This window comes from Musca domestica, unplaced genomic scaffold (genome assembly GCF_030504385.1).
Source record: "Musca domestica strain aabys unplaced genomic scaffold, Musca_domestica.polishedcontigs.V.1.1 8, whole genome shotgun sequence".
NCBI classification, from domain to species: domain Eukaryota; kingdom Metazoa; phylum Arthropoda; class Insecta; order Diptera; family Muscidae; genus Musca; species Musca domestica.
Window position 1 is genome coordinate 6,754,609 of NW_026712409.1, and position 13,697 is coordinate 6,768,305.

At 36.4% G+C, this 13,697-nt stretch overlaps 1 protein-coding gene across 2 annotated transcripts in view; it reads right to left on the minus strand.

The window, feature by feature from the left end:
* LOC101895709 (homeobox protein orthopedia) overlaps positions 1 to 13,697 on the minus strand; it is an 83,572-nt gene that overhangs the window by 46,285 nt on the left and 23,590 nt on the right. For both annotated transcript variants that reach the window (XM_059131122.1, XM_059131121.1), the window contains exons 2-3: positions 4,781 to 5,028; positions 760 to 894 (exon numbers count right to left, since the gene is read on the minus strand). In XM_059131122.1, coding sequence (XP_058987105.1) covers positions 760 to 894; positions 4,781 to 5,028 — 383 coding nt within the window. The remainder of the gene's footprint in view (positions 1 to 759; positions 895 to 4,780; positions 5,029 to 13,697) is intronic.

Sequence of the window (13,697 nt, forward strand, 5' to 3'; positions counted from 1 at the left end):
TGTGTGTTTTTTTCAGAGGAGAGGAGGGGTTGTCCGCCTGACTTTTGGCAGGGATTTGCTGTTATGTTTATTAGCACTATTATATAGATAAAAATATGTTTGATTTTAGGCTTAAAATGTCATTCCAAAGGCTTTACACGTATTATCCGAACTGGCAGCAGGGTGTCGGTTGTCCGTTTTATGTCATTGTTGTTGGTGTTATTGTTGTGCATTGTTAATAAAATTAGCATATAAATTAACTTTACTATTACACAATGTTGTTATTGTTGCTGGCGTGTTGCTATTATGCGGTCATATTAATGCCTTTATCATTATTATTACTATTATTATCCTGTCTATTAAAATCCTTAGAACATCAAATAAAACTCATCATTGCCCGAGTGAATAGCGAGGACCACAGCCGGAAAAATAATAAAATTAGTTTATTGGCCATTTAATGGCAGGTTTTTTTTTTTTTTTTTTTTTTTTGGAAATCTTTTGCAATTTAATACCATGATATGAGAAGTTTTTGTTTCTTCTGCTTTTGTGGTGCAGTTATCCTTTTTTTTATTTTCATGTGTTGTGGAGCTCATTTGTATGCCCATGCACGTTTGTCGGTAAATCAATCTAAAAGGATTTGTGGCTAATGACACAAATCCAAGCAAAACAGAATCTTTTCACTTGGTGTTAGTTGCACATTCAAGAGAGCTCTTCTTTGGGTGGCTGATCACAACTGTGTTGTTGGAATAATAAGTAGCGTTTCTCTCGTGTTGGACTCACCTGTACTCTGGATTCGGTTAATCCTATACGCATGGCAATTTCTTCACGCATAAAAATATCCGGATAATGGGTTTTCGAAAAACACCTTTCCAATTCATTCAGCTGGGCTGGTGTGAACCGGGTCCGATGGCGTTTCTGTTTGTTGTTTTTATCCGATATCTGGAAATGAGAGAGATAAATTACATTTATAATTGTGGTAAGAAAATTTAAGAGATAAAGAACAATAAAACGACAACTAAGACACAAGAGTTAATAAGGGGTTAATAGTGTTACACAAATGAAGGCATGCCTTTAAAAAAAATAGTCTTACAAGCTAATATCGATTATAAAATGGAATAAGCTTTCCAGAACCCCCTAATTGTGAAGATTGTGATAAACAGAGAATTTCACAAAACTCGACTTAAAATTGAAGAATTTCAAAAAGCGGTCTTTGGTGCATAAGAGATCTCCGAAAAGAATTGTATGGATTTAAGCCGTCTATGGGTTAGATTGTAAGTTATTCTATATAGAAAGATCTCCAATCAAAAGAAGGCATTCTACAGGACTTTCCAAGTTTTTTTCTACAGAGGGATGACATTCAAACAATCTTCTATAGAAATATGTTCTTTCAAACCGTAATAAATTCAAGGGAGGCCTTCTGAAGAAAAAAGACCTTTAAAGACCTCATGTAGAAAAAAGACATTTAAAGGTCTTTCATAGATGATGACTTTCAAAAAGACTTCTAAAAAAGGGAATCCCTTCAAAAAAGCTTCCAAAAAGAAAATCCCTTATCTAAGAAGATTATCCCTTATAGAAAGAAGTCATTCAAGGGTCATACATAAAAATTAGATCTTTGGAAGGATTTTCCAGAAACAATACATCTCCAATAATTGGGTTCTGTAGAAAGAAATTCTTAAAAATTTTCTCTCTTCAAAGCCCCACTACAGAAAGGTGATATTCAAAAGTTCCTGAAAAAAAAGATAACCTTTCAATAGTTTATATAGGAAGAAGATCATTAATGGATTTCTAAAAAAGCATTTAATGTGTTCTAAAAATAAACTACTCTAAAAGGAGCTCCTATTGAACAAAACTTCAACAATTATTTTTTTTTTAGTAAAAATCCCTAAAAAATATTCTATAGAAGAAAGCCTTAAAGGGTCTTATATAAGTGGAAGGTTTTCAAAATGTTATTTTATAGGAGGAAACCCATCAAAACATTTTCAAAAAACTAAAAACTTCAAGAGGTCTTCTGTAGAAAGAAAGTCTTGAAAAAGTCTATTGTAGGAAGAAGTTCGGCAAAGATATTCTATAGAAAGAAGTGCCCCAAAAATGTATTTAATATATAAATGACTATACACCTCTCTTCTAGGGAAAGTATACCTTTAAAAGTAATTATACTTAGAAGATAAGGAAAATGTCTTCTACTGGAAGCTTACTTCAAATGATCTTTAATAGGATGAAGACCTTCAAACCTTCGTTTATAGAAAGAAGTTTCTCATCTATAGGAGAAAAAGTGTTTGAAAAGTATTCTATATAAGAAAGAGCAAAAGTTCTTGACGGAGGAGAAGACCTTCAGAAGATAGCAAAAAGTCTTCCATAGAAAGAATACTTTTAAATAGCCTTTTATGGGAAGAAGACCTTCTAAAAAGAGAAAGAATTATCTCAAAGGGTCCATGATAAAAAAGGGCTCTCAAGAAATTTATTTTCTTTAAAATGCCTTCTACAGAAGAAAGAACCCCAAAAAGCTCTTCTATTGAACGACGACCTTCATAAGATTTGTTATAAGGGGAATGCCTTCAAGAGGCTTCCTTAAGAAAGAAGACCTCCAAAATGTCTTCTATTGAAAGAAAACCTTGAAAGGGTAGAACTTCATAAGGTTTTCTATAGAAGAAAAATACTTTCAATAGTTCTTATATAGAACGTTCTCTCAAGCAAGAAACTTTCAAAATTTCCTCTATAGAAAAATATCCTGAGAGAGCCTTCACCAGAAAAAAACCAATTGAAAGTTCTTTCATGAAAAATATCTTTCACAGAAGGAATTTTTAGACAGAAGAAAGGGCTTTCAAAATATATTCTACAGAAAAATCCATGAAAATATTTTCCTTTGAAAAATAACCTCAAGAGTTTTCTACAGAGAAGACCTTCAATAGAGCTCTTTGAGAGGGATGATATTAAAAGGGCAGTCCACAAAAATAAGACATTGATAAGGTATTCTATAGACAAAAGTCATTGGACAGGTCTTATGTGGAAAGTCTTCTAAAGAGAAAATGGATACCCTCTACCATTTGGAACGAAATTGACAATTTTCAAAAAAATAAAATGCGTTAAAAATTTTGTTTAAATCTTAAAAATACCGAATGTAGTCGATATATAAGGGCCTATACGACGACGTGGACCCGCATGGGTAACTTAGTCATAAGCCATTACAATATTCATATGCGAAATTTTAAAAAAAATCGGTGAATAATGTCGTTAAAATCAACAAAGTACCTGGACCTGCACAGACAATTCTCTCTCTTAGGCTGTAGTATCCATTACGAACTTCAAATACCAAATTTAAAATAATTCCGGTGAATAATATCCCTAAAATAATCAAAATATCGAATATCGGTATATGGGGGCTATACGAAGTTGAACGAACTTCAAATACCAAATTTGAAAATTTTCCGATAAATAATATCGCTTAAATCACTAAAATTTCAAAAATAAGGAGCTACCATTATATGGGGGTTATACCAAAACGTGGCACTACATGGCCCATTTTCAATGTCAAAAGTCATCAGTTGAGTAAAATTTTATCAACCTATTTCATTTTGTTCAGAAGCTGGAATGATTTCCACAGACGGTCGGACGGACATCGCTAAATCAACATAGAATTTTATGCTGATCAAGAATATATATACTTTGTGAGGACTAAAATGTATATTTCGAGTCGTTACAGACTTAATATATCCTCTATCTCCAAAAAGGAGGTATTCTTTACAAAAACTCAAAATATTTTCTCTTGTAAAGGACTCAATGTTTTTCTATAAGGAGAAAACCTTCAAAACGGCTCCGTGAGAAAGAACATATAGACAATATACTGCCAGTAGATCCTGCATAGAAAGATATTTTAAGGAAAAAACTTTCAAATAGTGTTATATATAAAGAAAGAGAACTTTTCAAGGCTCTTCTACAGAAAAATACTATGAAAATGTCTTCTATAGTATGAAAATATTAGAAAGGTTCTCCATTAAAGTAATTTGTGTAGAAAGAATATTTTCAAGTGAAAAAAGGGTCCTTCAAATGTTTTCTTTAGAAAAAATCTTTAAAAATATCCTCTCTTGTAAAAGACTCTCAAAGGGTTGTCAAATGATCTGCCACTTTTACTGGATGGTTGTTAGACAAAAAAAAAAAAAAAAAAAAAAGAAATGAAAAACATTTAGACAATACTTTAACCAACAAAATAAAAAAAAATATTCTTACAACAATTAGTGCATAATATTTGCAACTTAGACTAATTTGTGTAAATGAAAACGAAAAATGTATAAAGATAAAAATTGAAAACTAAATCACACTTACTTTGTTTATATTGTTTGGATATATATTTTTTTTTCAAAACATTCAACGTTTACAAAAACATATTTTGATTTGTAGTTGTTGTTGTAGCAGTAGTAGTAATTTTGCCAAGCATTCACAATTGAAATATGCAAAATATTTTTGTTTATTATTTTTTTTTTGTTATGATGATAGGTTATGGATGTGTAGTAGTAGAGGTAGAAGAGATGTCCACAGCATACAGCACAAAAATATATATAAAAACATATTTTTATATTTTTTGTTTTTTATATATTTAATTTGGAAACATTTGGGTTCGTATTTGTTATCAATTGCAATTTTTCAATATCATTTTGTTTTATGAAAATATGTAGAGAAAATACACCAAGGAAGAAAAAAAGAACGAAAAAAAGAACATTGATTAATATCGTATATATTTATGATAAAGGTATATGATATATATGTATGTGATGTTGGTATTGGCTATTTGGTAGCTCTAACTCACCTGATCCTGTTGCTGCATACTGTTGTTGTTGGCGTTGCTATTGTTGTTGTTATTATTTCCCAAGGGATTGGGATTGTCGCACAAATTGTTGGAGACGTGTAAACGTCCAGCACCGCCGCCACCACCACCAACACCGTTCAGCGATATATCGCCCGTGTTGGGTGGACCGTTTGTCAATTGGCCAAAACTATTGACGCCAGCATGCAGCGCCGACAATGCCGCCTTGGGTATATCACAATCTTTGGGACCTGTAAAAAATGAAAAATATTTCAGATTCTTTGTCACAATTGATTTGCCTCAAATATCTACTAGGGAATATGGTTTTAAAGGAACTTGTCCCAAATGATGTAATGGGAGTCATTATTTGTTTCTTTCGAAACAAGCTCCATGATCTGGATTTTTTTCTGTTGACACTATCCGTAAAAAATGGAATTTGTTGGGAGATTTTGACTTAGTTTTAAATCATTCAAAATCAACAGTATTTAATTTCTATAATTTTTATTTCTTCTAAATGCTCATGTCATTTTCGAGAAAAAATATTATATCTACATCAATGGTTTATTATGAAATTTTTGAAAAGAATATGTCCTTGTATGGCGTTATTCTTCTAAAACTAATTTTAGAAAAAAAATTTTTGGAACAAATTATAAAATATTTTTGTGTTTTTTTTTTTTCGTCAAAATTAATACAGATATGTCGTTAGAGTATAATATTAAAATGTAGTGAAAAAAACTAACTGTCTGACTGAGAATCAACGGCTGAATGTAAAATCTTGAAATGTTGGAAGGGCCAGTCTTGGTACGTCAGCTTGGGATAAGTCTGTTTTTTTTTTTTTAAATTCGGGTACGAAAAGTACAAAAAGTACGAAAAGTACTAAAAGATACAAAAAGTAGTAAAAATTGAATAATTTGTATTGGACAAACGGAATGAGCTAGATTATTGACATTTGGAATGAGAGATACTGATAGAGTGCAGGATAGATGAATCAAAGGGTTTTTGGAAATTCAAAATTTAAGGCTACGAAAAGTCCTAAAATGGTTGCTAAATGGTACTAAAATTCTAAGAAGGAATATTTTTGGTATTATGTGAACGGATAGAGTAAAAAATTTGAATGTATGTGTGATTTACAAATTTGATTTTTTAAGGGTGTACTGAGTGTGCAAACTGTACTAAATTGTACTTAATTTGGAACACTTCGGTTTAGGGTGAACGGATAAAGCTAGTATTTCGGAAATTTTGTTTTGAGATTCCTGTTGGTGGTAGGCTTGTGGTAAAGAGGTAGTTTTGGAAATCTGTAATACAAATGTACGAAAAGTACTAAATAGTACTATATTTGGTATTGGGTGAAAGGATAAGGCTGGAACCCTCAAATTTGATATTGTGGTCTCTGTTTGTATCTGGAATTATGATATGGAAATTATTTTGGAAATGTGTACTATAATTGTACGAAAAGTATTGATATTGCGTGCAATCTAAAATTTGGTATTAGGGCCTTTGTTCATCTATAACCTGGACATATGGAGGTGGTTTTAGAAATGTGTACTATAATTTTACTAAAATTACTGAATGGTACAATATTAGGTATAGGTTGAAGCGATAGATCTGAAATCTTGAAATTTGATATTTAAATTACTGATGGTATCTGCATTACTGGTTTGGTGGCGGTTTGGAAATGCGTCCTACATTTGTACGAAAAGTACTAAATCTGGTATTAAGGGTAGGAATAGTGCTGGAATCCTCAAATTTGATATTGTGGTCTCTGTTTGTATATGGAATTGTGATATGGAGCGGGTTTTATAAATGTGTGCTATAATCGCACGAAAAGTACCAAATATTACCAAAATTTGATATTGGGTGAATGGATAGAGCTGGAATCCCAAAATTTGTTGTTGTTGTTTGATATTGAGAGAAGGTATAGAGATAAAATTTTAAATTGGTTTGGAAATGCGTCCTATATTTGTATGAAAAGTACTAAATAGTACAACATTTGGTATTGGGTGAAAGGATAAGGCTGGAACCCTCAAATTTGATATTGTGGTCTCTGCTGCTATCTGGAATTATGATATGGAGGTGGTTTTGGAAATGTGTACTAAAATTGAACGAAAAGTACTAAATTAGGTATTGGGTGAAGGAATAGATGTAATGTTCTGAAATTTGGTTTTAAAGTCACTGTTATCACGTCACCGTACCTGAGGTTGATATATGGAGGTGGTTTTGAAAATAAGCTCTATAATTGTTCTAAAAGCTACTGAATTTGGTATTGGGTGAAGAGATATAGCGGAAACTGTAAAATGTTTTATTGCGATAACTGTTAGTGTCTAGGATTGAGATGTGGAACGGTTTTGCAAATTAATACTAAAATTATACGAAAACTACTAAATGTTACCAAATTTGGTACTGAGTGAATGTATAAAGCTGGAATTCAGAAATTTGATATTGAGATCTCTGTTGGCTTCTGGTGTTGAGATCTGTTGGTGGTTTTGCAAAATGTGTACTATAATTGTTTGAAAAGTACTAAATGCTACTATTTTTCGATAACTGTTGTTGTCTAGGATAGAAATATGGATTGTTTCGGGTATGCGCACTAAAGGTCGCTAAATTTGGTGTTGGATAAAGGGATAGAGGCGAAATTCTGAAATTTGATATTGAGGTCACTGTTGGTTTCTAGGATTCACATATGGAGACGTTGAAATTGTTTTGGACAGAATTTTTTTTCGTAAGATCCTCCTCGGTGAACTTCAAAGTGAAATATTTTGAGGACTTTTCCAAAAAGGAGAAAAAAACTGGAAAAACACAGGGTTGCCCATATTCGACGGACCCATCTGGCAACGCCATAACTTTTGACAGAGATGTCACATCGCTTAATGACATACCGCGTTTGAAGCGTCAGTCCAAGCAGATTTTTACCATGAACCAATACACGCCACGCGAGCGCTCTGAAATAGTTGAACTTTACATTCAACAGAAGAAGTCAATTGTGAAAACTCAACGTGCTTTTAAAACATTAAAAAATGTGAGAAGTGCGCCTTCTAAGAACACCATTAAGCGTTTATACGAAAAATTTTCGACTGTTAAGGCTCTTTCTAATCCGAAGAGGCCATATAAAAGTCATCCAAGGCGATCGGCCGAGAATATCGCTGCCGTACGAGCCAGTGTTGAGAGGTCGCCAAGAACATACCAAAAACGCCGTTCTCAGCAGCTGGGCATGGCTCGGTCCACTTTACAACGGATTATTCGCATTGATTTGCATTTGTTCCCGTACAAAATTCAATTGATGGAATTGGAATGGGCCCAAAGGTCCGTCGAATATGGGCAACCCTGTATATGAAACCCTGAAAGTCTGAAAATCTAATATTTTAAGGTGGATTTTACGCTGACGAAGTAGCGGGCACTTGCTGGCCGAATATATAAAATTATATTTGAATATCTTACAGCTGAAAACTTTTCACAAACATTTTTGGTGTTGCCTACCATTTGTATCTGAAAAATATGAGCTGGGTTGTTAAAAATCAATTTTAGGAAAATGTGGGTATTGTTCTAAATTTGATTTTTTTTTTTTTTTGCAAAAACTTAGTTTTTAAGGATTTTCTGTTGATAGTCAGTAATTTAAATCGAGCTTGGTTGACAAAAAATTGTACAAGATAGCACATATTTTGTCCTCTCTCTTTTTCCGACGGAACATTTGTGTACTAATTTTTTTCTTTGGTTTTGAGAAACCTGATGGAGTTGAGTTTTCTTAGCCATAATCTTCGAAAAGCTCGAAGGACTAATGTTTACTATATCTTGGCTGGTCAATATTATTTTTTTCTTAATATGAAAATTCTTGTAGACACTCTTCACTCTTCATATTTTGATATAGTAATGGCCTGTTTTTCATTTCTTCGCTTATTTCAAAATAATTTTTTTTCTTTTCATATTTTGCACTGTTTATTGTTAGCAACCGTCCTCTATATCAAAAATTCATTCATATTTTTGTTTTTCTTTCAATTAGTTTATCCAATTTTTACTTTTAAATTTTCTCACCTTAGGCAACTTAGGTATTTTCAACAGGACACCATTTCGTGTCTAGATGGAAGTAGGGAAATTAATAGTTTTTTATTTGAAATAGGGTATTTTGTATTTTTAGTTATGGCTGCTGCTTCACTATTTTTTGGATTATTATAATTTGCCGGTGAATTTGGCACATTAATTAATTTTTTTAGTTATCATCTGGGGGTATTCAATTCATTTTTTGTATTTATTCCACCCTTATTTTCACAAACACACATTCGAGTTATATAAATTCAATTTCCACACAACAATCTATTTGAGATTCGTCATTTGTCAACTACGATAGATAGACAGACAACCATTGAAAAGGAGGCGTAGTCGAATAATGGCATAAACACCTTCACTCACACACGGAGACACACTTTGATAACAAAATAATCAAAACAACGACAACACTTTGGGAAAAAAAAACGTGGTCGAATTTGAAAATAAAAAACGTAACGAAATCCGCGTAAGAGGAGAGTTGATGAGATGCCGTCGCGCGTATGTTTCTCACTTAACTGAAATGTTGAAGTAAATTGAAAATTTCAACAACCTGTCATTCAAAAGATGCCAAAAACACCAGCAGTTGAACAGAAAATTGAAACAAAAACAACAACAACATCCAAACAAAACAGCAACGGAATAGACTCGACTCTCATGTACGAAAACGGCTAACGACTGACAGTGACACATACACACCGTCGCACTCACACGCCAACCTGATACGAATTATAGATGTAATGAGAAATACAGGTTCATCTCCACGACGACGACGACGATGATAGCAGCGCGGACTTGAAACGTCCAAAGAACAACAAAACAGTAACAACAAACACCAACAAAAAAGGGGGCAAGAAATACCTCTTCATTGTGAATTAACACGTAAAGGAGTGAGAAATATTTACTCTCGATGTTGTCGTTGCTGTTGTTGTTTGTGTTACCGGCGTAAAGGTGAGATTTTCAGATTTATTTTCTTAAACCTGATGTTTAGAAAACAAAAAAAAAAAAAAAAAAAAAACAGAAACAATTTCACAAAATGTAGTTGTTTTTGTTGTCGTTGCTGCTGCTGTTCATGATGGACATGAGTTTTGAAAGGGGTAAGTTTTGCCATTAACATGTTAACTGAATTTCACATACACACATCCGCACATGCACTACCACGGGTGTGTGTGTGTGTGTGTGGAAACTAAGAACAAGATTTACACATGTCACGATTCTCTACCACTTTTCTTCATACTATCACCGCACTGCAGTCTTCAAGTTCACAAATATTCGTGGACGATAAATAAAAAAAGATTTTTGAGGATACGGAAAAGTATTCCAGTTAAAAATTGAAGCTAGTGTCTTATCCCGCAGTATATAATAGTAATAATATAAGTTCTAATTTCCACGAATTTATTCTAATAAGATCAAATAATGTCATAGTTAGATATTCATTCACAAATCTTCTATATATCAAAATCTTCTACAAACATTTAGCAGAAAGATCAACTTTAAGCAATATATAAGTGGTATTCTTCAGATCATCCTTAGAAAAAAAGTAGTCCTTTTATGGATAGAATCTGTCACAGGTTTGCCCGTTTTAAAGTTCTTGTATTTATAGCGGACCTTTAAAAGTGATCCTTCATAGGTCCAACCTAGATATAAAACCTCACACACGTCAGTCCTAAATAAAACATCTGTCTCTCTCATAGGGCGTTTCAAGGATTTTCTTTAAAAACAAGATCTTGTAAAAGATTTTCTATAGAACTCCCTATTTTTTTATTTATTTATTTATTTTTTTTTTTTTTTTGATAGACGACCTTATTAGTTGAAACTTCCTATAGGTTTTCTAAACGTAGAAGACCCTTCTATGCATAGAAATCTTCTTAAAGGCCTTCCAAACATAAGAAACCTTCCACAAATCTTCAAATCATAGAAGAAATCCAACAGGTATTCTATTCAGAGAAGATATTTTCCCTGTCTCAGGGGAATCCTCTGGAAACTAGGGGAAAACCCCTGGACGATAGGTGGAATCCCCTGGATCCTAGGGGGAACGCCCTGGAACATAGGGGGAATCCCCTAGATCCCTAAGACCCAACGGGGAATAACCAGGACCCGTGCGTATTCCCTGGTCTCCAGCTTGTCGCCTAGACCTTAGGGGAAACCCCTAAACCCTACGCTGAATCCCCTAAACCCTAGGTGGAATCCCATGGACTCTAAGTCGAATCCTCTGTATCCTAAAGGGGAATCCTCAAGACGCAAAGGGGAATAACTTGGACCTGGTCCCTAGGGGGAATCTCTTTGACCCAAAGGGGAATTCCCCGGTCCCACAAAGATTCCCTGGCCTCCAGCTCGTCCCATAGACCCTTGAGGAAACCCCTAGGGGAATATCCTAGACCCAAAGGGGGACAACGTGAACCCTAAGGGAAATCCCCCGGACACATACAGACTCTCTGGCCACCAGCTCGAGAGAGACTACCTGGCCACCAGCTTATATATACAGACTGCCCTGGCCACCAGCTCGTCTATAGAGATTCCCTGGCCACCAGCTCGTCTATAGAAATTCCCTGGCCACCAGCTCGTCTATAGAGATTCCCTGGCCACCAGCTCGTCTATAGAGATTCCCTGGCCACTAGCTCGTCTATAGAGATTCCCTGGCCACCAGCTCGTCTATAGAGACTCTTTGGCCACCAGCTCGTCTATAGAGACTGCCCTGGCCTCCAGCTAGTCTATAGAGACTGCCCTGGCCTCCATCTAGACTATAGAGACTGCCCTGGTCTCCAGCTAGTCTATAGAGACTCCCTGGCCACCAGCTGGTCTATAGAGACTCCCTGGCCACCAGTTCGTCTATAGAGATTCCCTGGCCACCAGTTCGTCTATAGAGACTCTCTGGCCACCAGCTTGTCTATACAGAATGCGCTGGCCTCCAGCTCGTCTATACAGACTGCGCTGGCTTCCATCTCGTCTATACAGACTGCGCTGGCCTCCAGCTCTTCTATACAGACTCCCTGGCTTCCATCTCGTCTATACAGACTCCCTGGCCTTCAGCTCGTCTAAAGAGACTCTTTGGCCTGCAGCTCGTCTATAGAGACTCTCTGGCCAACAGCTCGTCTATAGAGACACTCTGTGGCCAACAGCTCGTCTATAGAGACACTCTGTGGCCAACAGCTCGTCTATAGAGACACTCTGTGGCCAACAGCTCGTCTATAGAGACACTCTGTGGCCAACAGCTCTTCTATAGAGACTCTCTGGCCAACAGCTCGTCTATAGAGACTCTCTGGCCAACAGCTCGTCTATAGAGACTGTCTGGCCAACAGCTCGTCTATAAAGACTCTCTTGCCAACAGCTCGTCTATAGAGACTCCCTGGCCACCAGGTCGTCTATACAAACTCTCTTGCAAACAGCTCGTCTATAGAGACTCCCTGGCCACCAGGTCGTCCATACAGACTCTCTGGCCACCAGCTCGTCTATACAGACTCCCTGGCCAACAGCTCGTCTATACAGACTCCCTGGCCAACAGCTCGTCTATACAGACTCCCTGGCCACCAGCTCGTCTATACAGACTCCCTGGCCACCAGCTCGTCTATACAGACTCCCTGGCCACCAGCTCGTCTATACAGACTCCCTGGACCCAGCTCGTCTAAACAGACTCCCTGGCCACCAGCTCGTCTATACAGACTCCCTGGCCACCAGCTCGTCTATACAGACTCCCTGGCCACCAGCTCGTCTATACAGACTCCCTGGCCACCAGCTCGTCTATACAGACTCCCTGGCCACCAGCTCGTCTATACAGACTCTCTGGCCACCAGTTCGTCTATACTGTCTCCCCGACATCTAGCTTGTCTATACAGACTCGTTTGGCCCCCAGCTCGTCTATGGAGACTCCTTGGCCACCTGCTTCTGGCCACCATCTCGTCTATACAAGCTGCCTGGCCTCCACCTTCTCTCTACAGATTCCCAGGTTTTAAGCTCGTCTCTACAGACTCCCTGACCTCCAGCTCGTCTATAAAGACTCCCTATCCTCCTGTTCGTCTATATGGATGCCCTTACCTTGTGCTGCTCTATATGGACTCCCTTGTTTTCAGTTCGTCTATAGTCACTACCTAGCCTACAGCTTGTCTATATGAACTCCCTTCCCGAATATTTGGCCTTCAACTCGTTTATAGTGACTCCCTGGCATAGAGCTCCTCTATTTGGATTCCCTGGCATAATTTGGCTTCCAACTCATCAATATGGGTTCTCTGGCACCCAGCCCCTCTATTTGGGCGGGATGACCTTGACAAGCCTCAATGTCAGAATAAATTCGAAAAGAATCCACGATTTTAGCCACGAAAAATATACTTAAAAGACCACGATATTTGGTCACAAGGTTGTTGAAAAACTGCTGTTAAAATTCATATTTCTAATTAGGGGGTGCTTGAAAAAAATTCCCATTAAAACGCGTCATCGGTCCTCGACAAAAATCTTAAAATCCACAAAAATTAGTTAGGAGTGTCTAAAGGAAAAAATCTTCTCTTGTCACAGAAGACCTCATATTGGCCTTTTATACATAAAAATCTTCCTCTTTTCATATAAGGTATTTTATGGCCTACAACAGGTCTTATACCAATCCCGTTCCTACCACTGTGCACAGGTTGGTCAATACATTTGAGAATTTTTTAACACATATATGTGATTGCTGTTCTGTTATTGTTGACGGTGTTTACATTCGCATTTTATTCCAGCGCTACGGTTCGGGTTAACAAACAGAAATCGGATCGTTCGGCGGCGGTCAGATTGAGAGAATGGAGGAAAAAAAAACAAAACTCAAAACAGTGTTAATCGAATTTTCTGTTTGTCCAACGATTCCGTTCAATCCTCTCTCTCGGGTAGCAGTATGGCCAAGAAGGTAAAGGTAGGATTT